At 39.6% G+C, this 27899-nt stretch overlaps 3 protein-coding genes across 4 annotated transcripts; all 3 read left to right on the top strand.

The window, feature by feature from the left end:
* Positions 1–2454: 2454 nt before the first annotated feature.
* Positions 2455–9413, top strand: hao2 (hydroxyacid oxidase 2 (long chain)). 2 transcript variants are annotated; one of them, XM_080038751.1, is made up of 8 exons: positions 2455–2594; positions 4047–4199; positions 5210–5361; positions 5836–6119; positions 6643–6867; positions 7550–7708; positions 8305–8374; positions 8887–9413. In XM_080038751.1, the coding sequence occupies exons 2-8, from the start codon at positions 4069–4071 to the stop codon at positions 8940–8942; spliced, it is 1077 nt and encodes a 358-aa protein (XP_079894877.1). In that variant the 5' UTR covers positions 2455–2594; positions 4047–4068; the 3' UTR covers positions 8943–9413. The 2 variants fall into 2 exon arrangements, with proteins under 2 accessions (XP_079894877.1, XP_079894878.1); XM_080038752.1 differs by lacking the exon at positions 2455–2594 and adding an exon at positions 2603–2726.
* Positions 9414–11096: 1683 nt separating this feature from the next.
* LOC307258972 (kelch-like protein 9) lies at positions 11097–23841 on the top strand. The gene is made up of 11 exons (XM_080038665.1): positions 11097–11234; positions 12317–12370; positions 13282–13427; positions 13631–13812; positions 14087–14219; positions 15363–15559; positions 16256–16331; positions 16684–17256; positions 17683–17862; positions 18132–18245; positions 21832–23841. Exons 2-11 carry the CDS (start codon positions 12366–12368, stop codon positions 22335–22337), a joined length of 2112 nt encoding a protein of 703 aa, XP_079894791.1. The 5' UTR covers positions 11097–11234; positions 12317–12365; the 3' UTR covers positions 22338–23841.
* A 1765-nt stretch (positions 23842–25606) lies between these two features.
* hsd3b1 (hydroxy-delta-5-steroid dehydrogenase, 3 beta- and steroid delta-isomerase 1) lies at positions 25607–27838 on the top strand (the record flags this gene model as incomplete). Its single annotated transcript, XM_080038598.1, has 3 exons — positions 25607–25757; positions 26426–26590; positions 27030–27838. The coding sequence occupies 3 exons, from the start codon at positions 25607–25609 to the stop codon at positions 27836–27838; spliced, it is 1125 nt and encodes a 374-aa protein (XP_079894724.1).
* Positions 27839–27899: the final 61 nt, after the last annotated feature.

The following is a 27899-nucleotide window of genomic DNA, read 5'->3' as shown; positions in this document are numbered from 1 at the left end:
GTTTAGTATCGCACACTAAATACCAAACAGCAGGTATTCTAGAAGTTCACCTGGACAATGTGCTCGCGGTAGCCATTCACTGGGTCTAACCAGACACAGAGGACCACATTCATTCATGCGCGCACACACACACACCACATACACACACACACCACACACACACACACACACAGACACACACACACCACACACACACACAAACGCACACACACAGTCACAAACACACACACACACACACACAGTCACACACACACACACACACACACACACACACAAAAACACACACATCCAGCCACTTTGAAACAAAACAGACCTAGAGTAAATAAACATAGAAACAAAGGTAAAATAAGTAATACATCATAGCAAGACTCCATGGTGGAATAAATACATTATGGAAAAACATTGTATATTTTATATTTTATGAATTTGAAGTGCCACAAAAGCACGTAAACAACTCTAAATAATAAAAAATAAATAAATAGAAATATTACTTTTTTTATATTGTTATTTTTCAAGTACTCACATATGCTGTCTTTAAGTATTAAAAACAACCAGAGACATTCCAGTTTAACAGTAGTGATAGATAGCATGTAGGCCTACTGTATGCCCAGTGTTGTAGAGTGTGTAGTAGTGTAACATTGTGTTTGTGTCGGTAACAGGCGAGTCTTCAGAGGTCAATTGTAGTTTCTATAGAGACACTGACTTTGTGCCGTGTAGTACTGACACACACACACACACACACACACACACACACACACACACACACACACACACACACACACACACACACACACACACACACACACACACACACACACACACACACACACACATTAAATGTAAGTCTGCTTGTGTTGATCTACTTTACAGATGCTGCATGGGGCTTTAAAATGGGACTTTAATTCGGTATTACACTGCCCTCAAGTGTTCATAGTTGACCACTTGTACTTCTCTGTTTGGTACTTGAACAGTTCTACAGGACGGCAGTATCTAAATGTACTACGTCTAATCAAAAGCATTCTTTGATCAATATAAGAAGACATAAACACAAATGTACAAGTATTATTAAATATATGGATTATTAATTAGTACACGCTACAACTAAGTATGTCTTTTCCCACTGTAAGTAGCACCAGTTGAAACTGTAAAAATACTACTAGTGGTTTCAGTAAAAGTAATTTAAAGATAATGAAGTTTATTTATTTCCATCAAAATCAGTTCAATGACAAAGGGCTCTAGGGATTTGAATATGAAACTGTGAAAATGTTAAATTAAATTTGAGAGAAAAGACCAAGATAGCATTCCAAATACACGCACATTCCCGCATGTGAAATATATACAGGATAGATGCACACAGACAAACGTGTAACACACATAGACATGCACATATGCATATTTTCTAAATAAAAAAATATAATCATTGTACTTTGGTATAACATATATCTGCAGTATTGTAATTGTAGTGGTATTGGTATCATAGTTGTGTGTCAGTATTGTCAGTAGCACAGATACTTACCCCCTTTGCTTCCTGTGTTGGTTGTGGTGTGTTCACAGGTTATAAATTTGTCGGGAGAGAAGAAGTTCTGCTGAGAGAGAATGAACACTTGTCATTTGTGAGTAAACACAACAGAAAAGCATCAACTCAACACTGCCTCTTCATACATTGAACTGTGTTTGTTCGGACAGACAAAAAAACAGAAAAACTCTTATAAACTATTGATACAACAGGATCTATTTGATTTTTTATCAAGTTAAATACTTGAACAAAAGGTTAAATAATTAATTACAAGAAGAGATTTTATTCCATACAATTATTTTAATATTTTTTTAAATTTTTATAAACTGTGTTACTAGGCTACATGATGTAGATTTGTTTTACCACTTTTGAATTAGGCTAGTGTTCTACACAAAACATTAATTATTAAATTTAGGCTACAATGATGATATCAAACACAGAAAACCATTATGCTTAGCTTAAATTCACACATTTAAATAGGCTACTCCTACAAATATTTGCCCTATTGTCATTTAGTCTATGTTTTTATTTTATCTAGGTCTACTCATTTTAGCACCACCAAAAACCTTGGCAAATTGAAAATGCTAAGTGAAAATGTTATCAACTGGGGAAATTTTAGTGTTATGCAAAATAAAGTGGCATTGAATCAATCAATTTATAGGATATCTGGTCCATGGCTATCTCTGATTTTTTTGTTCTTGTTTTTTAGTACAAATAAAGTTGTCGACACGGTTGTCTGGCAACTGACTTTCAACGTAGAAGTGACGCCTCTGTTTTTTTTACCTATGCATTTAGAAATCGGGTTTAAAAGTGACTAAACCCTTTGGCAGGGTTTGATAACAAAATAAAAGGACGTAAAAATGTAAAAGTATGTAGGCCTATCGCGTCAAATGAAGGAAGCAGCGTCAGATTTTGGTTTGACCCGCCTTCCTTTTAATATTTAACTTCCATGCTACGCTAACCATGGACATCTCATAAACGTCGCTAACTAACAACTTCTGACAACCTAAAAGCCTTTTTCCACCGCGGAAACAGTAGCCTACCTTACCTTTCCGCCTGCGACTGTCACCTGCAGACTGTAAGTCTATCGAGCTTTTGATAGTTGTACGTCTTGCGTCTTCCAGCTTTCACAACAAGTCAGCTTGTAAGTTGTAAACAAAACGTCATACATAAAATAAAAGCCTACCTTATCCTTCAAGAGTTGATAAAGGTCTGTAAAATCCACCAGTGCACAATTTAAATTAGAATGCATTAACGTTTTCCTTGTTTGATTAAGTTTACCTTTCCATTGCACATTCTATCTATTGGAGATCAAAGTCGCAGATTTACAATTTATTTATTTTTCTAAAATATAGTTTTGTTTTACATTGTGTAATTGAATTATTTACTTCTATAAGAATATACTTGCATGTGGTAGGCTACTCCAGCTGTTGTGTGTTTTTTCACCATTTGCACAAATAACCTTAAATTACTTTTATTTATACAGCACTTCTCTGAACAAGGTTACAAAGTGCACAACGTCTGGTTAATGATTATCTTTTATCGCTCTATAATTGAATGCATTTCTATTTATACCAATGTGACGACCACTGAAAGGAGAGCTGCAAGGTTTTCAGGTGACAGCAGTGGTATCACCTGTTTGTATGTGTTAGCATGTGGGCCTGTGTACACACTGTCTAAAGGCCCACATGTGTCTAGTATGTAGCCTCCCACCTGTACCACAGTGCACTGTCCCTCACCATACAGTTGGAGTCACCATCAGCACATTTCCAGCTTGTGTAAACACAATAAGAGCAGATGTCACCCTTGGGTCACATACACTGACTGTCCGTGGCTTTCATAATGGCTCTATGGAAGTTTGATTCTGACTGACACAAAAGCAACGCTGTGAGCACAAGGATTTAGCTCTGTTTTTAACCAAAAAAAAATGTTTTTAAACTTGCTCAAACGTCTAAGTGTGACAGCACAACTGTAGATTTGTTGACTGATTGCACCATACCTTTGCTGATAGGAGGAGGGTAGTTTTTTTTATTTAGTTTGTGCAGTGATGTTGCAACTTAAGTCTGTCAGTCGTGGAGGAGGCTGTGTCATGTGAGAGTGAGGGATTTTGTTTATGAAAGATCAATCATTTGTGGTAAGTCCTGAAGCTAAAAAATCTTTTGCATGTAAAGTAGTTTAGCATTTTGTCAATTTAAATTGTGAACTGTGCGTGTGTGTTCTGTTGTTGCCTGCAGCTTTTTTTTGACTCACATGCAAAGTAAAAAAATATATAAACCTAGTTTCCAGATGACAATGGAATGGGTGGGTAAAAATATGAAGAGTGAATGGTTGTAGTATGGACTAGAAAAAACAAACAAATGAAGCTAAGTAAAGTGAGCTGTTGACTATTCAAACGGCCTGTTCATATATTATGAAATGACATACTTATCTTGATGGGTAGTAATTATCTTCTTCCTTTTCCACCCTTGTCATTATGCCGATGTCAATACCCATTGAATTGAAAAGCGAATATCTCTGTCCCCCCACACAGAGAGGGAGGTCGCTGTGCAGAGATGGCTATGGTATGCCTGACAGACTTTGAGGAGTATGCAAAGGAGCATCTCTCAAAGGCCACCTGGGACTACTATGCAGCTGGAGCCGACGAATGCTGCACCAGGGATGACAATATACTGGCTTACAAAAGGTACGCTGAGAATAAATTAAGTTTACCACCTCCCCCCACCCCCCCCCCCTGGACATTCAAGGTTAGGTGCAACAAACACAATGTACAGTAGAAGTGTCTTCTGGCATTTTAAAGGTACACTTTGTGACTTTGGGTGTTTTAGAGAAGTGAAATATTTTCTTAAGGTATATTCTCATAACTAATAAACGATCTTTACTCACAGGAAGAAAGAAAATCCCAATTTGTGGCTGACATAATATATTTAAATATGTTTTAACACTACAACTGAAGGTCATACGAGGACACAGTCTGTGTAAATGAAAGCTTTTGTGGACTTTGACCACTGTAACTGATTTCTGTGTACAGCAAAGTGTGTGTTTCTGTGATGTATTCTAATCACTAACAGGCAAGTTACATTTTTTTACCACATAACCGATGTTCAAACCCCCCCCCCCCCCCCCCCCCCGTAGTGAATGAAGAATTGTTTTGAAGGTTGCATTGCCATAGGGACAAAGATGCAAGCTTGTGATTTTTTGTTCCCCGTGTCTCTTTGTGCATTCCTCCCAGCTTCCCTAACGTCTACTGTAAAGACTGATCATTACTCACTGTTATGGTTGTGGACATTATTGTTTATATACAGCAGCCCTGTCACTAGGGATGTGTTTGCTGGTGTGTTTGGGGGTCCGGTTAGACATTTTCCTAAAGAAGAATTCAGGTTGAGATGTGTCTTGGAAAGATGGTGGAAAGTCATAGCTTCGGGATAAACAGAATCCAAGAGTTTATCAAAGAAATTTGAAATATCCTGTAAAGACAGCATGTGGTCATCTCCAAGAGGATTTCTCCAATACTAAACATTACGATTTTGCAGGACTTTTTCAGCAGGTTGGTTTAGTTGCAGAGTTAGATCAAGCCTTTTTCCTCCAAAATAAGTTTAATAAAGTGGAAGAATAAACCAATGTAATGAATTATAAAAGTAGTAGAATGCTTTCGGTGGGAATATTCACCATGTCCATCTCTCACCTGTCACTCAGGATCCGCCTGAGGCCTCGTATCTTACGGGATGTGTCTGTGAGCGACACACGGACCACGGTGCAGGGGATGGAGATCAGCTTTCCAGTGGGTATCGCCCCCACCGCCTTCCACTGTCTGGCCTGGCATGAGGGGGAGATCGCCACATCAAGGGGTGAGCACTGTGTGGATGTGTTGCTGTTGGACAAAAGCCATTTGAAGCAAGTAGACAATTACTATTCCTACATTTCACAAGTCAAGAGTAGGGCTGGGTGATTTGACTTCAAATCAATATCAAGGTGAATAGAACATTTTGCCTACATCGCAATTATTGAACGATTATTAGGTTTTTCTTTTTTTTTGCCATCTGAAAAGTAGAACATAACATACATTTCTTGTAAACAAATATTAAGAAACAGCATTTCAAATATATTAATAAAAATAACCAACATGGGCAAGATAACGTTGATTAAAAGCTCTGAATGTCAGTTTTGATTCATTTGGTATTGATTGCCCAGACCTAGTCAAAATGAGTTCCCAGAAGTTTAACCTTAACCTTAACCTTACTTTGACACTGAACTTTTCAGATCTATATGTACCTTTGATATTCAATTTGCAAAGTAATTATTTTTTTCCTTCGACGTCACAGCCACCGAGGCACTGAACACGTGCTACATCGCCAGCACTTACTCCACCTGCTCCGTGGAGGAGATCGCGGCGGCAGCCCCAAACGGTTACCGCTGGTTCCAGCTGTACGTGTACCGGGACAGGAAGCTGTCAGAGCAGATCATTCACCGTGTGGAGGGGCTGGGGTACAAGGCTCTGGTCCTCACTGTGGACGTCCCATACACTGGGAAGCGCCGCAACGACATACGCAACCAGTTCAAACTGCCACCACACCTCAAGGTCAAGAACTTTGATGGAGTGTTCCAGGTATGTTTTAAATATCTCAAAATCCTTATTCTCTGTACTAGCATAATGTAATATATAAGCATTTAATAAAATGTATTACCTTAGAATGAGCGTTTTTCATCTACATATGAGCAGGATACGCCGCCATGTTCTAGTGCCATGTTTCTACAGAAGTTTGCATACTGGGTAAATGCACCTGTTGGAAGACATACTATAGATTAAATAACTAAACATATCTTCACCTCACCACTTGATATTGTGGAAAAACTTGAGGCAATGCTGGATGATGCCATCTTAAGTAACTAGCTTCTTTTCTTTGAAGGCCACTATAGCTTCTGTAAATTCTCTGAACAGGAGGGATAGAAACAGCACATCTAGATTCTAGATTTCGAATCTAGATGACGCCAAAATACAGCTTTATTACACACTGCACCTTTAAAGCAATCAGTTAAAGACAAGTACAGGCACCAGTATCTGTGCAGCAGAGTTCATTTGTATATCGAATAGATACTTAAATTCTTTTTTTTACCATGGTGATATGTAGCAGGAGGCAGCAGCGGGCCCAGAGGAGTATGGGATCCCGGCCAACACCTTGGACCCGTCTATCAGCTGGAAGGATGTGTACTGGCTGCAGTCCATCACGCGCCTGCCCATCATCATCAAGGGGATCCTGACCAAAGAGGACGCAGAGCTGGCTGTGGAGCACGGGGTCCAGGGCATCATAGTGTCAAACCACGGGGGCAGGCAGCTGGATGGAGGCCCTGCATCGGTACTGACTGAACACGGTTCTCCTAATGTTACATTGAAGATAATTGTTTTTCTATAGTGGCATGTTTTTAGAAGGATTTTAAGAGGCAGTGTTACTTAATAGTGGTACTTATATAATAAGAAGGGAAAAGTAAACAGGGCAAAAGCTTTCTGAGAGTTGGATGAGCAGATTCCACTCTCATTACTGTACGTATCAGCATCTCACTAAATAACAAGTATAAATATAACTTTAAAAACCAAAGTGTATCAGCACGTTTTTAGGCTATATGTTTTCCTTGTTGTCACGTTGAAGTTGCCATGCAACTGATAAACAATCGAGGAAGTCACTGTGCCGAGTGTGAAATAGTCTGGCAAATAACAATTTTGTGAAAAAATAACAAGCAGGTTTTTTTTTTATAGATTAAAAAACAGTTTCCTCTTATTACGCTAAGCTACGTTTATGATCTCCTGGCTCCAGCTTCATATTCATATTCGAACATGAACGTGGTTTCCATCTTATCATTAAACCTTTGTCAAGAAAACAAATGAGCATATTCATCAAAATGACAATACTAAATTACTCTTACAAGTATTGACAGCAGGGCTTTGGTTATCCTCCTTCAAAATAAAAGAGACTGAACCATTGCTTACCCTGCTGTAAGATACATTGGCCTTGTTCATATCTTCCCCTCTGTCTCTAACAGATTGACGCGCTGACAGAGATCGTGGACACGGTGCAGGGCCGCATCGAGGTCTATCTGGACGGAGGCATCAGGACAGGAAGTGATGTATTGAAGTCTCTGGCCCTGGGAGCCAAGTGTGTTTTCATCGGACGTCCAGCAGTGTGGGGCCTTGCATACAAGGTACAAACATCAAGACTGTGTTTACTGTGTGATTACTGTTTGTGTTTTGAGATTGAATATCAACCATATTAAAATGTTAATTTTTTACTGGAATATTTTCACTATTTTATTTTTCAGTTTTCCGTAAAGTAAAGATCAGATTATCTTTTCCCGTTTAGCTTCTAACCACATATAAACAAACGCTCAACATACTAAGACACTGTCCTTGAGAGATTAAGTGTATCCTTGAACGTCATTAATATTGTTGGAGCTAGGACCTTGGTGTGAGGTTTACATGATAAACTATGACGTTATAGTCACTGTTTGCCAAGTGTAGAGCTGTTATGCCATCTGAACTCACAAGTCAAGATTGTGTTGCACTTTATCTTTTGCCGACTGAACAAAAATCAACAACGCAACCACAGACATCCAACAGAACTAAATAAGACTTTATCTGTCCTGGTGTAAAAATGTGACACATTTTTTTATCACACCTTTAAAAGGAGAGAAGATGTGTCCTTGTTATGTTGATTGTATACATAGATTGTACTATAGAGTTATATGTTGTATTTGGTCTTAATTCAAAAATAAACAATTGGTCTTGTGTGATCTTTCAGGGTGAGGAAGGAGTGAGGGAAGTGCTGCAAATCTTAAACGATGAGTTCCGTCTGTCCATGGCTTTATCAGGTGAGAGACGCATGAAGGTCAAGTCCCTCGAAGCTGAACTGTGATCAGTGTTACCAACTCACTATTCTGAATACTCAATCTTCTGTCCAAGTTAAACAAGTGTTATGTTGTTGTTTGTTATCTGATCCGGTTTGCGGGACGAATTTCAGTGAAGCCTTGTGTTAAAGGTTCTCCGAGGAACTTTCATTTTGTGTTCATTTTTGCACCCCCTTTTGACAAAAGCGGTAGTGTTTTTACTATGCCAGCTGTGAGCGTTCCCCTGACAAAGGCATTAAGAAAAACGTAATTAAAATAACATTCTTTGCACTTGATGTTTTCGTTTGCGGTCACAATGTCGTCTATGATCATCAGAGGAAAAAGGAGACTGTTTCAGAAATATTTAAAAGTTATTCGTTGCACCTTTTTAATTGACAAATAAAAAAAAAACTTAACTCAAAACGTGATCAGTGTAATCAATGCTGAATACTGAATATTCCATCCGCTTAAACTTTATTTATTTTGATCTACTCCAGGCTGCAGGAACGTGGCAGAGATCAACAGGAACCTCATTCAGTTCTCTAAACTCTAACCCACCAATAGAGGGCGGTACTGTGGACCATAAGATGACACAACGGAATGGAACCCACCCACCGAACAGAATTCACAACTGGACCAAAAACAACTGCGTTTTAAACAGGAGCCTGAGACTGCCATCATGACAAAGGCACTGAGAAGTTCACCTCAGGGCTCTTCACTTTATCATGTCAGAAAACGTGAAGCTTACAGGCAGCAAATGACTCATATATGGCAGATATCCAATATGTATCCATGCAAAGAGTGTATGATGTAGTGGCCCGTGTCTTAAGGGGGGAGAAGAGAGGGTCGGCAGCAGACTTTGAAAGTGAACCATGAAAGTGTTTTTTTGCTTTTGGATTGAAAGGGGGGGATGGAGGCACTTTTCATGAAACCAACAAACTTCTTTTGGTTTTGACTGTAACACATGCAACCCATACTGCTGCTGCTGCTGCAAGGCATTGTGGTTAAATAAAACACCTGCCGAGGTGATGAAGATATGCTAATCTTTTCTGGATGTATTATTACGAGGTTTTTACTGAAGTAAATATCAATAGACATGTTCCTAATATTTTTAATGCAGGTGAGATTTAGTAACAGCATTTATGAATTGTCTTACCGAGAGTGGAGCCACACAATTTGCCAAAACAACAATCAAAATGGACTCTATTCAGTGTTTTAAATCTATCATGAAACTAATGGAATATAATTGGATTATGCCAATAAACAAACAGGAAAGAAAAACCTAATTGATCAGTGATTATACATTTCATACGTTTCAGATACAGCACGGATTCCCATCACTGAAACCATTGCACTACAAAGGTCAACGGACCATTTAGTCTTTGCATAGCATTTTGTCAAGTATGCAAGTGAATTTTTTTTCATCTATCAAAATACATGAAAATACCATCAAATATAACACATACAGTTACGTGCTTGGCCTGCTTGTGTGCCTTCACCTGTACTTTAACCAAAACCTTTTAAAAACTGCAGTTGGAACTTGTTGATTGTCTAAGTTACAGTATTTCAAGTGTGACATTTTTTTTGGAGGTTGGGGAGAGGCTAGATGCAGAAAAAGCTGCAGACAGTCAGAAGGAGAAGTAGCACAGGAAGTGACTGAGGTCTCGGTTAGGGGCATAGACACAGAGATGTACTCACCTTAAACACTTCCACTCTACAACAAGCCGGTGCAGTGCAAGCAAGCAAGACAGACATTTTCACAATTTTGACATTTTCTACTCCGTGTTCCTTTTGGAGAGTTGTGCTCAGTTAGACCACCAGGCTGGAGGGAGGCCTGGGGGCCAGTCTGCTGAAGAGGATTTCTTCAAGGTACGTCGCCTTTAACAGATGATGTAGATACAGATTAATTTGAGGCACCAGTGGTGGTCATGATAATCAAGTGCAACAGGTGTATATGTGTAAGCTATACAAGAAGGTGAATTTGCATTGGAGTGCTGTTTTTTTTTTATTTCACAGATTTTTGTTTAGACATTTGAGCTACTGTGTCTCTCACTTTTTTACACTCATTTTAGAAAGGGCTAGAGTGTGGTCACTGTGTTTTGTGCATAAGGTCAGTCAATGATCATGAGAACTGGTGGCCTGGCCTACAATTAGTGGAAGCAGGTGAAAACACTTGTTTATAATGACACAATGTGGGCGGTGGAGATGAAAGAAGGATGTATGCTAGTTACAGTAAAACCTGGATAAAGAGTGTTCCCCCCTCCAAATCCCATTATAAATGGCAATAAAGCGCTATATAAAACCTATCAATTATTATTATAATTAACTGTTTTATCTGATGTGCAAAAACTACTAGGTTTCTGAAAGGACATCTCTTTTGGATGCTTAAAATACATGTCAATATAACATAAAACAATTAAGTTAGAGAGTAATGATAGACATTGCAACATAATTAACAAATACGATAATATTAAATAAGCATATACTAGAATGATGAAGTGGTAAAACCAGATAACATAATAGTTGTATTAAACTTAAACATTTGCTGATGTTTTTAATACTGGTTCATGTCAGGTGTTTGTTTGCTGATATCAAATATTGCCGGAGTTGAAAGCGCTTACAACATTTCAAACGTCACAGACTTTTCATTGTAAACAAAACGTTGCATTAATATTATAAAACATTAATGCTTTTGGGTAAAATGGTAAGTGCAAGCAAGCAAGACAGACATTTTCACAATTTTGACATTTTCTACTCCGTGTTCCTTTTGGAGAGTTGTGCTCAGTTAGACCACCAGGCTGGAGGGAGGCCTGGGGGCCAGTCTGCTGAAGAGGATTTCTTCAAGGTACGTCGCCTTTAACAGATGATGTAGATACAGATTAATTTGAGGCACCAGTGGTGGTCATGATAATCAAGTGCAACAGGTGTATATGTGTAAGCTATACAAGAAGGTGAATTTGCATTGGAGTGCTGTTTTTTTTTATTTCACAGATTTTTGTTTAGACATTTGAGCTACTGTGTCTCTCACTTTTTTACACTCATTTTAGAAAGGGCTAGAGTGTGGTCACTGTGTTTTGTGCATAAGGTCAGTCAATGATCATGAGAACTGGTGGCCTGGCCTACAATTAGTGGAAGCAGGTGAAAACACTTGTTTATAATGACACAATGTGGGCGGTGGAGATGAAAGAAGGATGTATGCTAGTTACAGTAAAACCTGGATAAAGAGTGTTCCCCCCTCCAAATCCCATTATAAATGGCAATAAAGCGCTATATAAAACCTATCAATTATTATTATAATTAACTGTTTTATCTGATGTGCAAAAACTACTAGGTTTCTGAAAGGACATCTCTTTTGGATGCTTAAAATACATGTCAATATAACATAAAACAATTAAGTTAGAGAGTAATGATAGACATTGCAACATAATTAACAAATACGATAATATTAAATAAGCATATACTAGAATGATGAAGTGGTAAAACCAGATAACATAATAGTTGTATTAAACTTAAACATTTGCTGATGTTTTTAATACTGGTTCATGTCAGGTGTTTGTTTGCTGATACCAAATATTGACGGAGTTGAAAGCGCTTACAACATTTCAAACGTCACAGACTTTTCATTGTAAACAAAACGTTGCATTAATATTATAAAACATGAATGCTTTTGGGTAAAATGGTAAGTGAAGTACATATGTGATACAAAAAATGTACAAAAAATTTAATAAAAAATGTAATAATACAAAGTGTAAAGTAAATGCAAAGAAACAGTGCCTTGAGAGTAGATTGCCTGTGACGGCTAAGTCATATCAGACATCAGTGAAGTTTGTTGTGCCAACCAGCGTTGCCACATCAACAACACATGCAAACTGTTGGTCATAATATTGATTTCCTGTTCTCTAAAGCTTTTCTTTCGCTTACATGCAGAAAGTCTCATCGGCGTAACAAAAGCCCTCAACCCCAAGAGGCCAATGACATGGGGTAAGGTGTTCTATAAGCTTCAGTTATGTTTTACTTTTTACACATTATTTTTAACATTTCTCCTCTTTGTATCTTTAGTTTTCCTCATTTTTTTTGCTATTATGTATTAACTAACAAGTTGTTATTAGTATCACAGTTTCAAGAGGAGAAGTGGTTTTCATGACTATAGTACAACTGGTTGGTTCCTTATTTTCAGGTTGTGGTACACACACAAAACACACTCTTGTATGCTGTATTGAGGGGAGCCGGGCTTCACACAGGAAACACACTTCATTAATCAAGTGCATCATGTTATTGTTGGGCGGCCAATTTAACTGAAGGAAGTAGTGTTTGTACACAGGCTAAGGGGAAGTGCAGAGAGACAAAACTCTGTGAAACAGACAAAACGGTTCATTTAAACTTTCAAAATAAAGGTTTGGTAAGCTTATTGTTATCACTCATAGGAGGGAATGGAGGAACTTGTTCAGCCCTCATTTGCATTGGTTACATTGGATAGGTTAATAACAAACCTCATCAATCCTAAAAGCCTGATGCCTCACATGAGGAGAGACACTGCAGGAAAAAACATTGTTATTTTAGAGCACTGGTGAATTCTGAGATTTTTGGCTATTTTGCTTCCATAACATGTCTTCTTTCATACTTTTTTTTTAAATGTTATGTCATTTTAGAATTGTATGTATATATTTATTCTAAAATGTCCTTAAGTGTGAACAGTTTCGGTCGCCTTTAGTTGAGTGAGGCAAAAAGATAAACATTTTGAACTATTCCTTTACGTTATTTAATAAGTTACACTTATCAGATTGCACTTCAGGTAGATTGTAGTATGGTTCTGTCTATATGGTAATGACCCAGTAAAGCACAAACTGCTCTTGAAGTGCCCCCCCCCCCCCCTCTTCTCTCCTCCTGTGCAGAGGCAGTGGAGATGACAGCGGGCCCGGGAGGCTGAGTCGCAGGTTCTCTCGTCTGGGCAGCAGACATCAGTCCAGGGACGCTCCCAGACCTCCAGCCCAGCCTGAAAGACCTCCTGCTGCTGCACAAGACAGGCCTGCTCAACAAGGTGTGTGTGTGTGTGTGTGTGTGTGTGTGTGTGTGTGTGTGTGTGTGTGTGTGTGTGTGTGTGTGTGTGTGTGTGTGTGTGTGTGTGTGCATGCCTGTATGCGTGTTTGTGTGTGTGCCCTCATCCCTTAGTATCTGTTCTACATATATTACTGTGTATAGCCTAAATACAGTATATTCACGTAAATAATATGTGTTTGCTAGATGACAGGCCGTCTCCACCACCACCTGCTCCAGCCGTGGCTCCAGCCCCCCCGCCGGCCCCTCTGCCCCCGCCGGTGGAAACGCCCCCTAAACGTCCCGACAAAGCCACCAAGCCCAAACTGCCCCCTCGCCCGCTGTGCAGGGTGTTCAATAGCACTGAGCATGGAGCAGCTGTGTTGCAGGTATATATATATAGCTACAGTATAGGCTACAATATCAGGGCTTGTTCTGAACTGAATCTATGGCTCAGAGCTCTTAGGTAAAAATCTGGAAGTAATCAAATATCTCTCTACGAACCTTGAGAAAGTTTGCCTTTTTCAAAATCCCTAATCTCTGCAATTGTTGTAAAGAGCTCCATCGTCCTTATAATTACAATTGTCATAGAGTTGCACACCTATGCACACAGATGAAGCACATTATATTCAGGACAAATATGTATTTTTTTTGCCCTAACAGGGCTTTGACAGTTTCCGTGGAGATGAGACCCTATGCGATGTGGTCTTGGTTCCCGGTGACAGTACAGAAACCTTCCCAGTCCACAGAGTCATCATGGCTTCATCCAGTGACTACTTCAAGGCGATGTTCACAGGTGAGTGGTCCCGTTTTATTAAGGACCAAATGTTCTATAAAAATAAAGATTTGATTTGATTTGTTTTGATTTGATACATAAATCAATATTGGGTGAAAAGTATTATAGAAACACATTAAAAATACACTGTCAACCACACTGTCAACAAGACCATGGCAGCTCTGTGAGGCTAAACATTCACTAAGGTTTACGCTCAGGATAAGAACGCTAACACGCTTTCAAAAAATAGAGGAAGGACTTGTTGGGTTCTGTCTCACTTCTGCATTATTAAACATCCTCCCCGTTGCATCTTGCGCAGATGTTACTGACATTTGTCACCATAGTAAAGTTCTGTATCTTTATATGTATGCAATACCTTGTATACATTTGAGCAGCCAGGTTTTAGTATGTCAACTGTGTCTTTTTTTTAGGCAAGGTAAGGCAAGTTTATTTACATAGCACAATTCAGACACAAGGCCATTCAAAGTGCTTCATAGGGGCATAAAGTACATCAAGATTAGACATTAGAAATTGCATTAAAGAGATAGTAAAAACAACGAAAATACATCAAGATTCAAGATTAGACGTTAAACATTTAGACAGCGATGTAGAATGGCTGCAATGAAAATGACATGTCTGACAATATAGTTATTTTCTATATAGCCTATTTAACTGAATTACTCTTTCATAGGTTCAAACTCATTAAAAAATATTGGGGAATCTGTATTCACAAAACCAAATAGAATGTATATCGAGGCAATCTTCGCCTACATTAGACATCATGAAGGCCGATCACATCCGTGTCTGTCGGGACTGAAGTCTCTTTTCCCCAAATTCCATCCCATTCTTGTACTCTAAATGGATCTAACACAAGCAATATGCCTTACTTACAGTGGACATCTCCTGCTGTATTCGAGTTAGTTTGTAACCTTGGATCTTTTTTTTTTTTACATCTTCCTTACTGCGCACGTGATTTGTGCGTGAGACAAATCCATTGAAAAGATGCAGAATCACTCACTCACCTTGTCCCTGTGTGTGTGTGTGTGTGTGTGTGTGTGTGTGTGTGTGTGTGTGTGTGTGTGTGTGTGTGTGTGTGTGTGTGTGTGTGTGTGTGTGTGTGTGTGTGTGTGTGTGTACTGTGTGTGTGTTTATCCTTCGCCTTAGGAGGCATGAGGGAGCAGGAGATGAGCGAGATCAAGCTGCACGGCGTCACCAAGTTGGGTTTGAAGAACATCATCGAATTCATTTACACATCCAAAGTCAACCTGGACATGGGTAATCTCCAGGACACACTGGAGGCGGCAAACTTCCTGCAGGTCATGCCCGTGTTGAGCTTCTGCAATCGGCTCCTTAGCAGTGAGGTATAAGAGGGGTTTATATTCTTCTTGTGTCAGCGTTTTTCTCAAACCCCTGTGATGTTTAATAGAAAATGCATGAATGTGTTTAACGGCGCTGGGTTTATATATTCAGATACAGTAGAGGTCGAGCTCATTAGGCCGCCGCGGGGATCTGACTATTTAATGAGTTTGACCTCCTATGTTACTGAAAGATCAGATCAGAATAGAATGTGTAAATAAGACTGACACATGTGGGGGCACACATGTGCATTGTTATTGGCTCTAGCTGCGAATTAGGGAAAGCTGTTTTAAAGTTTTTAGGTACATTCATTTATACCTAATATGAGGAACTTTTAAATGTTCATGAAACAGTCTCCTTTCCTCTGATGATCATAAATTACCTGTAACAGCAAACAAGACCATCAGCAAAAAGAAAGCTATTTTTATATCGTTTTTATTAATGCCTTTGCTAGGGGGCGGGATCTCCCTCGAAACTCAAAATGATTTACGGCAGGCGGACCTGAACATCCTATGTTTCACGAACTGTACTAAATCAAACATGACTTTTGCTTCACCAAGGTCATATTACCATTATTAATCCTACAGTCACATATCATTCCTTGATGCAGTACTGCTTTTGTCCTAAGGGGGTGCTAGAATAAACAAAAAATGCTCCTCGTGGCTACTTTAATATTCCCCTTGTGTTGTTCTCTGATGCAGATCACCATTGATAACTGTGTGGAGGTGGAGCGCATCGCTACTGACCTGCTTCTGGAGGATGTTCAGCTGAATATAAGTGAGTGGTTATGAAACTGACCTCAGAGCACAAAAACAAATACAACTTAAAAAGTCTGTATGAATAGATGAGGCAGAGGCAGTGTCTGGATCAGTCCATTAGTCTATTATTTTTACCCACTTTTTCGAAAACATACCATAAGAAAACTAGAGATTATTGCATAAGGGCATAATTTTTGTTCGAAAATAAACTTAAAGCCTCTGGAACGCTGGTTTTAAATAATAAGAATCAACACATGATATTAGCGTGGGGTGTCTTAATAAGCCTTTAAAAAAATCTGATTGAAAATAAACGAAAAAAATAATTCATGATTATCAATGTCGATCATTCATTGTTGTCTCAACCCTAACAGGTGAGTTTGTGAGTCAGAACCTGTCTGCGTTGGTGGAATGCGGCCGCTACCTGCAGCTCTCTGAAACCACCATGGCCAAGGCTCTGGCCAGCAACTCCCTGGAAGGTTTCTCCGAGTTGGAACTCTACCACATCGCTAGGGGATGGCTGGACCACGACTCCCCTAACCGCCGGCCCTCTGTCTACGCCCTCATGCGCCACATTCGCTTCCCCCTCATGAGCCCCTGTGAGCTGATACAGATCTCCCAAGAGGACGAGGAGGGTTGTGGTGGTGGTGATGGAGACTCCATGATGCGTTCAAAGACAGCCTGTGTTAACCTCCTGCTCGAGGCCAGTAACTACCAGATGATGCCTTTCATGCAGCCCGCTTTGCAGACCGAGCGCACGCAGATACGCTCCAACGCCACCCACATCCTGGCTCTGGGGGGAGTCATGAGGCAGCAGCTGGTGGTGAGCCGGGAGCTACGGCTGTACGATGAGAACACGGGCCATTGGAGAGCCCTCAAGCCCATGGAGGTGCCACGCTACCAGCATGGTGTGGCTCTACTGGGAGGCTTTCTCTTTATCGTTGGAGGTCAGAGCAAAACACTTTACACTCTCGGGGTGAACAGGGGTACTGAATTAGATACAGACTTTATTTACAACAAATTGAGAAAGTTATGGGTCAATCTTGGTCCCTGCAAACTGCAGAATATTAGCCAAATTTAAAGTCAAACAAGACGTGCACATTATACGAGGAACTCTTAAATGTTTATGAAACAGTGAAATTGTTTCTGATGATCATAAATAAACAAACTCATCAGCAAAAGTACCTTTGCTCGGCTACAATTCCTTACTTAGATCACTCAATTTATGGCACTACCACAATCACTACCGCTTTTGTCCAAAGGGGGTGCAATAATTAACACAAACTGAAAGTTCCTTGGAGCACCTTTAAAGGTTGTAACTATATCCTCCACTTTATTCACCACTCTAACCTTGATTCTTGCTGACTTCTCAGGCCAGAGTACGTACGATACCAAGGGCAAGACGGCCATCGACAGCGTGTACCGCTACGACCCGCGCTTTGACAAGTGGCTGCAGATCGCTTCACTCAACGAGAAGAGGACCTTCTTCCACCTGAGCGCTCTGAAGGGGAAACTGTTTGCTGTGGGGGGAAGGAACGCATCAGGAGAGATTGGTGAGATGCTGCTACTGATTCCTCTACTGATGTCAGGACTGATTTCACTGTCAGCTGACGAACAAAACTCCAATATTCACTAGTTCTGTTTTCTGTCTCTTTACTGCTATGTGGTCCAATATTTTAACAGGAATACGCTTGTGGTGTAAAGATATTAATAAATGATAGCCACTTTAAAATTAGCATATCAATATTGTTTGAGGAAAATTTTGTTTTTTCCCATAAGGCAAAAATGTAACCCACAAATATTTGCGTTTCCCTGTGAGCAGACACAGTGGAGTGCTACAACCTGAAGAAGAATGAGTGGACGTTTGTGAACAACATGGTGGAGCCTCACTATGGACACGCGGGAGCAGTTCACGGGGACCTCATGTACATCTCAGGTGGGGAAACTAATGGACTAATTCTGCAGCCTCAATGTATTCGCATCGAACATGTTGCAGGCAATGTACTGCATAGTTTTATGACAATTATTTTTTTTCTTCTTCATATGTTTTACTGAGGTAGCAACCATTTTAACTGACACACACGGAGTTAATGCTGCTTACTTAAAGAGACCCGAGACTTCAACATTTGTTTAAAGGAACAATAGACTATGAACAACTGTGTGAAACCCTCAAACATAAATAACCAAGCATGCCGTTTCTCGGAACCTTCTGAAAGTATCTGTATGACTGTTTCAAAAATGACTCATACGACCATTTTCTGATCCGTCATCTCCATGGTTAAACTAAGTGGTAAGTGAAAGATCATGGTCATGGGTGGAGATGCATGTTAAATGTCGCCTTGATGGTAAAAAGAAACCGACTTTGACTTGCTCATAGGCACTCAGGCGCACAGTGTGGTGATGACACATGCTTTGTTTTGTACACCCAAGCAGCTAAGCTAACTTCCTCACTGCGGGTTTGTACAGCTGTCGCCAAAACGTCATGAAACTCCTGCCTTCTCTGCTGAGAAATGACAGTCATTATGTACACAACTTCAACACAACTGAAAACTCACACAATCATTATAAAGCCCCTGTAAACCCAAAACCATAAAAATCCTGCTAACTATGTAATGTGTGGGAGTTAGCTGCATGACCATAAGCATCTGAAAAGTGTTAGGCCTATTTATCAATCCAAATGAATCATATCGTCATTTTAGTTTGATAAACTCTACAGAAATTTGGTTTAGACGAGGCGGGCTATGCTCTGGAGGCCTTGTGCTGAACTAGGAACCACTCTTTGGGTCCTCAGGTGAAGACTAGTTGCAGCACAGAGAGACTTGTGTAATGACTGGGGGGGGGGGGGGATGAATAGACTTTCATTCGAGGGACAAGGTATTTGGTGCGTCAGAAATCAATCCGCGGCACCGTGCCTCAGTAGCTTGAAGCGTGGGCTTAGCCTCTACAATACCTGTTCAAATGAATGAGGACACTTATGCTGTTTGGGACTTATTTGTGTCAGAAACCTTTTGGAAAAATGTTTCGACATTTTACAAGAAAGACTAAAAAATGTTGCTGCTATTTCAGTTTCAAGTTCTTGATAATGGAATCACCTAAAACCACCCTGCACGAGCATTCAGACCGCCCTCACAGACCGCCCTCACAGCACCTATAGATTTTTTTTTTTTTTTTGCATTTTAAAACCATTTTGTTTGTACACAATAAAAGGTTCCATTTTGCCGAGATGAAACAGCGGAGGAAGGCTTGCTAGGCTGACCTGTGTTTGAAACCACTTCCTGTGTTAGATGCAGACTCTCAGAAGCTGCTCTCAGCCCCTGCGATGTAGGGCAGATCACGTGTCATAGCAACTTTGGACAGAAAAAAAAACTCTGTTCTCTGACATGAACAGAGGTTTCACATGTACCATGGGCTTGAGAAGCGGAGAAGCAGGAAACACTGAGACATGTGGTTTAAGTGGGTCACAGTACATGTTAAAACCCACAATGCAAGGACATTATTTAAGTCACATACTCATTTCATACGACCACACAGTCGAAACTCAGGGCTCAATACAAACTCAACTAAAAAAGCAACTTAAAATGTAGCTGTCCACTTTTTAATATGTTAATTAATTAATTTAATTAATTAATTTGTTATGATGTTTTCAGTCTGAATAACCAGTGGCTGGCAGAGCTCCATGATGTATGATTATGAAATGAACATGGTGGGTAGCTGCTGTAAGGAAAAAAGACAGAGTTCCATCTTTATACACGCAATTAAAAGATTACTACTAACAAAAGCAGCAGAAGTGAGGTGAACAGAAAACAAATAATAAAGAAATGGGAGACCAAAACAACAGATTCAGCTAATTTTAAAGTCCGGGAAGATGTTTTTTTTTAATCTTATACGCATATAAATCTTGTACGCACAAATGATTATTGTAATGAACAAGAATCAAATCTTGTGCACTCATGGAAAGCAACTTTCATATATAATAACTGAGTGATTGGATTTCATAGCTAAAATGAAAAATGCTTAAGGAATTGCACTCCATGGAATACAATCTTCACATTTATTCGGCTGCTATTGTTGATAAAGAAGCATTTATTCTTAGATGCTGGTAAAACAATATATTTGGAGAGGCTGCACATTTTTTTTTATATCTGTGATAGGTAATAAATAGACTTAAAAATAGTTATAAATAGTTCAATCCTTACACTTGGTTAAAAGTGTTGGTTGGTTTTGATATAAATCGCTTTAAACAAAGTGCAAATAACTCAAATAAAAGATCAATACATTTGATTTTGCATGTTGTAAAAAGATACATAAGAATACTATACTATTTCCTCCTTCATAAGGTTATATGCGTGAGTTCCATAACAATTACTGGAACAAGTTATTCAGTGTCTAAAAATGCAGTGTGTCTCACTGTATGATGTCATTTCATACAGATCATTTCCGGACAACTCAAGGCTTCACTGGTGTGCAGAAAGGAAAATGCTATGAGTTTTAATGGGCGTCTATACATCATCTGTTTATCTTTTTATCCCAAAAAAACATCAAGCAAAAGTCACTTCTTTTTAAGTTTAATATATGCACTTGAAAAAACACATTCCAACAATGTTCTTACAATGTCTTCTTTGGTTCTTGCAAACAATGCATATTTTATTTATTTGTTTTCATTTGATGTATTTTTGCATGTCTTGTTTTTTCAACTGTTGTCTTAATCCTGGTAGAAAAGAAAGCACAAACACTCGTACCTGTTTATGGCAACTTCCTGTTGTACTTACCTGTGCAATAACGACAATAACATCCTTGACCTTATGGAGGAATTAGCTAAACCTGCTTTATTTCAGATGGCTTTTATAAAAAAGAAGGGCTGTGGAATAAGTACATATGAACAAACGTGTCTATAAAGGGTGAGAAAGTTGTGTTGGTCTCGTCTGTTTTGTATTTCCGGTCCCAGGAAAGCACCTGACCACCACCTCAATCTCACCACACAAACTCATGCTCTCTCATTCCACTTAGAACAAAAGGTTACATGTGTGCAAAGTCTCGTTAGTTTGTGTGAATTTCATAAATGCAAATGTTGGTTAGTGTAAACATCCATTACTGTCCCATATACTATATACTCTTGCTAACATGGGCGTAGGTTAAGTTTTCAACAGTTGGGTGACACATTAAGTGAAATTTTTTGCACCAATTTCTGCCTTTTCTGCAACAATTAATGGTGGAAATGTCAGCATTCAGGTACCCAGTGACACAAATATAATGTAGTAAAAATAACTCAGGCGTTGTTTTGCCTCTCAAATCATTGGGAAATATATAGTTTCTTCTTTTGGAGAGAGGGTTGTCTTACATATTTTTTTGAGGGGGACAAATTCACCTCTTCTAAATATTAAGTGGGACATCCCCCTCCCTCCCCCCTAAAATATATGTCTATGCTTGTCAATAAACAGATTGTATTACCTGAACAATCCTTTATGGAGGAATATTTTTCACACTCTATAACATCCATTGGGTTCTCCTTGTGTCACCCGCAGGCGGCATCACGCGGGACACCTTCCAGAAGGAGCTGTGGTGTTACGACCCGGAGGCCAACACGTGGAGTCGCCGTGCTGACATGATGGAGCTGCGTGGCCTTCACTGCATGTGCACGGTGGGAGACAGACTGTACGTGATGGGGGGGAACCACTTCAGAGGCAGCAGCGACTATGATGACGTCCTGGGCTGTGAGTTCTACAGCCCCGACACCAACCAGTGGACCGTGGTGGCCCCTATGCCAAGAGGGCAAAGCGACGTGGGTGTGACTGTGTGTAACGGGCATATCTACGTGGTGGGGGGGTACTCCTGGAACAGCAGATGCATGGTGGACATTGTGCAAAGATATGATCCGGAGAATGACGCGTGGGACAGGGTTTTCAACGTCCTGGAGCCTCTAGGGGGCATCAGGGCGTGTACCATGACGGTTCACCTGCCAGAGGGCTCCGTGGATGAGGCACAGATACAAGAGTGTCCCCTGCCAACAGCTAAGAGCTCAGAGACTTGAGGCGGTGTCAGAAGAAAGACGAAATTTGGAAAGTGTATCTGTGAGAAAAAAAGATGGCGAACGGGAAATAATATGGGTTGCAATGGAGTTACCTCAAGGATTTTCTTTACCCAAATTAGGCCATTTGTTCCCTCAGGTCTAAATTCACTCAGAGTTTGAAGATTAGAATAAAGTGTTGATTATGATCTTTGATACAAATTCACGAAAATGATTTGCTGAAGTTCAAAATGTTCAACTCAAGTCAACAAGCAGGTTATTTTTTTCTAAACTCTTTTTTTAATCTGTGAAAAGGGAATTAAAAGCTGTTGAATTATATTATATTTTATATATTTTAATCTGACGGAGCATAGACGCGCTCCCGTTGCAAGCACAAGCTGCAGGTGCATGCATGGCTAGCTAAATAGCATCAGCATTCAAAATTTCACATATTTCTATATCTATCACTTCATCTCTTTGGTGCCATTTCCTGTCCTTGCATTTACTGCTATCTCTGTTGGGTGCGTTCTTCCTCTCTGTAGCAAAAGCAAACACTCAATACATCCCACATAATCAACTCACCCTCTCTCTCTCTCTGTCTGGGCATTGACTCACTGGACATTGACTAGGCTTATATATTACTGTTTCAAGAGTTCAATCCGATATACCTCTGAGGCAAACTAGTTTCTGATTCTTTGTTGTTGTAAATACAGCTTCAGATTTCAGCAGGGAAATAAGCATGTGTGTAAAGTAATGCTGCATTATAAAGTAGTGTCTATTTGGACTAATGTGCATATTGCAGTGGGAATACAAGAGTTATTGTAAGTTATTTCTTTAGACAAGGGTACTCCGAATCAAAAGATGACGCTGGACATTTTTGATCCAATCATTTCTCTCCATTCATCTCATAAATAGAGCAAAACCATTGATGACTTTCTACTACTAACAAGTACTATCTGTGTAACTACGGCCTGACATTAAGCACCTTGTGCCAGCATGTAACCAAAGCGTTATCTATCATGATGCGCAAGTATAAAGTGGACCCATTGTATCATAATGAAGGATGAAGGAATGCGTCCATTTTTAAATTATGAGATGAAATCCGTAACCAACCACAGTAAGTCACATTTTCAAAATAAAACCAAAGCCAGTTACATTATATAGGTCAAAAAAATAACAAGAGGAAATCCCCCTTAATAAAGAGTTAGTTATAGACACTGCTGTAACATCTACAGTATGGTGATTGTTTAAACCATGAATAGACAGAAAAATAAGCGGTGACTACCATCGTTCTGTAAGAATATGAAGTTGAAACTGTTGCCCAGCTTTTGTGATTTAGAGCAGACGATCCCGAGTCATTACTGTTTGAGAGTGATTCATTAAATAACCTTGTACCTTGTTGCTATAGCTACAGCTTTGTATATCACTGTCAAAAAGTTTGGTGTTTGAAATGTTCTATTTGTAATGTTTTGTATATTTATATTGATATTCAGTGTTTGAAGATGAAAATAAAGTGTTTTGATTATGATCTTCATGTTAATCCGAAGCATTACATTTTTCACACAGCCATAAACAGGGTGGATTTTGTCATTTTGGGGCCTAACAAATGTATTTTTCAACTCTCATTCAACTTAAGAAAGACCCATGTGTAACTTATAAATTCAATTTGTTTTATTGGCATGGAGGGTCCACAAAGAATGTTGCACACACATCAAAATACAATGTGTTCAATGGGCAGTGCACAAGAACAATGTAATGTGCTTGTGATTAACATTGCACATTTTAAATTTGAATGTATTTAAACACACATACACACACACACGTCACGCACGCACATACACACACACACGTCACGCACGCACATACGAACATGAGTGACGATGAAACTACCCTTGAGACTTCATCCTTCACTTCCAGATAAGAGAACACAGACAGCTGCATCATCGTCTGCCTCGTGCCAAGGACTGAAAATACTGAACCGCTCACATAGTGTGTGTGTGTGTGTGTGTGTGTGTGTGTGTGTGTGTGTGTGTGTGCGTGTGCGTGTGTGTGCGTGTGCGTGTGTGTGCGTGTGCGTGTGTGTGTGTGCGGAATGCATTATAACATGTTATTGTCATTATACAATCAGTGTTTTAGAAAATATGACAATGTTTTTGGCTTCAGCTTAGTGTTGGAACAAATGCAGTTCAGAGAGATGGGTCAGGAGTTTCCAACACACAGTCACATGACCTATTGTACTGTTTAGTTAGAAAACCACGGCCAGCTATAATCCATCACCACCGTCCATGGATACCATATTTGGACGTCCTTGGAGACAGACGTCACCTTGACATGTTGAATCTAGCCTTGTACCTTCCTCCGCAGTGGAAAGTATATTTAGTTTCAGTAATGAACAGATCTGATCGGCTCATCTCAAGATAGTATATCAATCTCATATATCTCAACCCTGTAAAACTGTTCCTCTGGATTTATAAAACAAAGCAGTAAAATGTTTTCTGATATCTGTGTTTGTCTTCTAATGCTGATGCTTTGATGGAAAGAGGGGTTCCAAATATATAGATTTTCCTTAAATGGCAATCAGCAACATCACATGAAGCCACATTTTGCTCATGGGTGAGACATAGGCCATGGTGTGTAGGATTGAATTATGCGGTACAACCATTCATTATGTAAATGTAAAAAAAAAAAAAAAAACATTGAAAGTGCATTCTGGAGAATGATTTTTGTCAAAATCACTAAATATCTCCTCATAAAAGGTTATGTAAACAAACGGGCCCACAATAGCTAGCTACATGCCCGTTTACAGAGCCTAGGCTGTGTATTAGCAATGTATTATAATATTTTTTTAGCGTACACACATTATTGACAGATAACTTTTAAGTCAATGATTTTTACAAAAAAGTGATTTTGACTCCACCTTTAACCCTTAGCTCCTATCATGTTTTCCTGTGCGTCACTTGTCGTATCAGAGTGTTATTACCAGTTAAATAAATCTTCCAACAGCCACTGTCCTTGGCATTATAAAAACCTTCCAGCCCTCATTCATTTTGTCTTGCTCCAGAATAAATCACATTCTTGCCTGGAGTAGCAGAGCCCACCCCCTGCTTTATTCACACTGCCTAGGGGGAAATAATTAGTTTTTTCTGGTTTAAATGTTTGGTGTTTGCAACAAGTGACAGTGCTGAGGCTGAGAGGGCAGAAGCACTAATACAAGAGCTGTTTCTTTTTTTCACTTTAAAATTTGAAGAGAGATTTGGAGGATTTTTAAACTTTAAAAAAAAAATTGACCCGTGATGTCTTTAACTGGTGAAGTGTGTGTGGTGACGGGAGCCTGTGGATTCCTGGGCAGGAGGCTGGTGAAGCTGCTATTGGAGGAAGAGAAAGTGGCCGAGATTCGACTGCTGGACAGACTGGTACCTACACAACTATTGCAGGATCTGGAGGGTAAAAATATACCTGTAAAATTATAACTCTTTTTCTTTTTCTCTCTGCAGCACACGTGAACAATTTTTTAGATGAGATGAAATACAGGGGGAGGGTTGTCCCCACATATAGTGTGCTGTATACATCCACCATTACAAATTAAAAAAGTGTTCATAGCAAAGTATAAAATCTGAATGCAGTAGTTTTTAACACTGGTTTAATCAGAACCATTTTGTAACGTCACTAGATTTACTTTTTTATTATAGAGAAGCCTCTGTGAGATTTAAAATATATTTTTTCAAGAGTTTCCTGGGTATTCCAGATTTACTGTATAGTGTAAACAAACAAAAAATTCTAAAGATTGATTGATTATTATTCTTAGTATCTTAACACTTAACTAAAATATTCTTCTGAAACAAATATGAAACTACTGGGTCCAGCAAAAACTTGTATCGACTCATTAAAACCCTGTAAACTTAGATGATTTCCACTCTATAAGGCTCTTTAATTTTATAATATTGCGGACTACCTCGGAATAAATCAGCTTTAATTATTGAATACGATGTTGTTTTATAAGTCAAATAACTACTCCTTCTATTTTGTTTGATTGATTAATTGATTAATTCATTTATATACAGTAATTAATATATATTAATTGATTAATTAATATTTTATTTGCTTTGTGTCAGACTGTAGAGGCGACACTAAGCTGAGTGTTTTGGAGGGCGACATCAGAGACGGAGACTTCCTGAGGAAAGCCTGTCGAGGAGCTTCCATCGTCTTCCACATCGCGGCTATTATCGACGTGACAGACTCAGTGGAGTACAGTGAGATATACGGGGTCAATGTCAAAGGTGAGGCAGGATTTAAGAATGTATTTTGACGTTTTGACTTGAAAAAATAACAAAAAATATCTATAATATGAATATATTATTATATATATTATTCTATTCCTTCATCTACAAATAAAAAATAATAATTTATGAATGTTACATATTGGGCCTTTTATCTGGTCTTATTTGGTCTGTGTGTATTGTGTCTGTTGTATCACAAGCGGAGTCAGCGTTTATTGGATAATGCCTGTTCCATCAGTCAATACGTCCTCACAATCAGCTACCTGTCCGTAATGTGTGTGCACTGCAAAAAAATACTGTGTTAATATAATATAATATTATTGGGGTTGATGTTGTTCATTTTCACTTCTTCTTCTTTGATTTTTTGGTTTGTTTGAAGCACATGAGAGATGAGTAATTACACTTTAGCATGACCTCTTGTGGCCTCTTTGCTTTGCAGGAACCCAGCTGCTCCTGGAGGCGTGTCTTCAGGAGAACGTTGTGTCCTTCATCTACACCAGCAGCATCGAGGTGATGGGGCCCAACCCCAAAGGAGAGCCCATTGTCAACGGCAACGAGGACACCGTCTACCACTCCGCCCTGAAGTTCGCCTACAGTAAGACCAAGAGAGAAGCTGAAGAGAGGACCCTGAAGGCTCATGGAGATATTGTCCAAAATGGCAGCCGTCTCGCCACCTGCGCCCTCAGACCCATGTACATCTACGGGGAGGGCTGCCGCTTCCTGCTAGGCCACGCGGTCGACGGCTTACGAAATAGGAACGTCCTGTTTCGTATGTCCGTTCCTGAAGCTCTAGTCAACCCTGTGTATGTGGGTAACGTAGCCTTTGCTCACCTCCAAGCAGCTCGCGCCCTCAAAGATCCACAAAAGAGAAATAACATCGGGGGGAAATTTTACTACGTTTCTGACGATACGCCACATGTCAGCTACTCAGATTTCAACCACGCCATGTTGGCACCGTTGGGCTTCACCATTCAAGAGAAGCTACCAGTACCGCTAAGTCTATTCTATGCGTTCTGCCTAATGATGGAGGTGCTGTGTCTGATGCTGAGGCCTTTTAAACGTGTAGCACCACCTCTGAGCCGGCAGCTCCTGACCATGTTAAACACGCCCTTCAGTTTCTCCTACCAGAAGGCCTCCAGGCACCTGGGGTACGCCCCTAGATACAGCTGGGACCAGGCACGCAAACGCACCGTGGAGTGGCTAGCATCGCAGTTGCCCCAGGAGAGGGAAAGACTGATGGCTAAATAGTTAATGAGAGTGTGTTAATACTGTATCAAACTTATAATAAAAAAAATTGTTTCCATTAATG

The sequence above is a fragment of the Ammodytes marinus genome (assembly GCF_949987685.1).
Source record: "Ammodytes marinus genome assembly, chromosome: 12".
In the NCBI taxonomy this organism is placed as follows: Eukaryota; Metazoa; Chordata; class Actinopteri; order Uranoscopiformes; family Ammodytidae; genus Ammodytes; species Ammodytes marinus.
The sequence above is the reverse complement of the archived record's forward strand: the minus strand, read 5'-3'. Positions and strand labels throughout refer to the sequence as shown.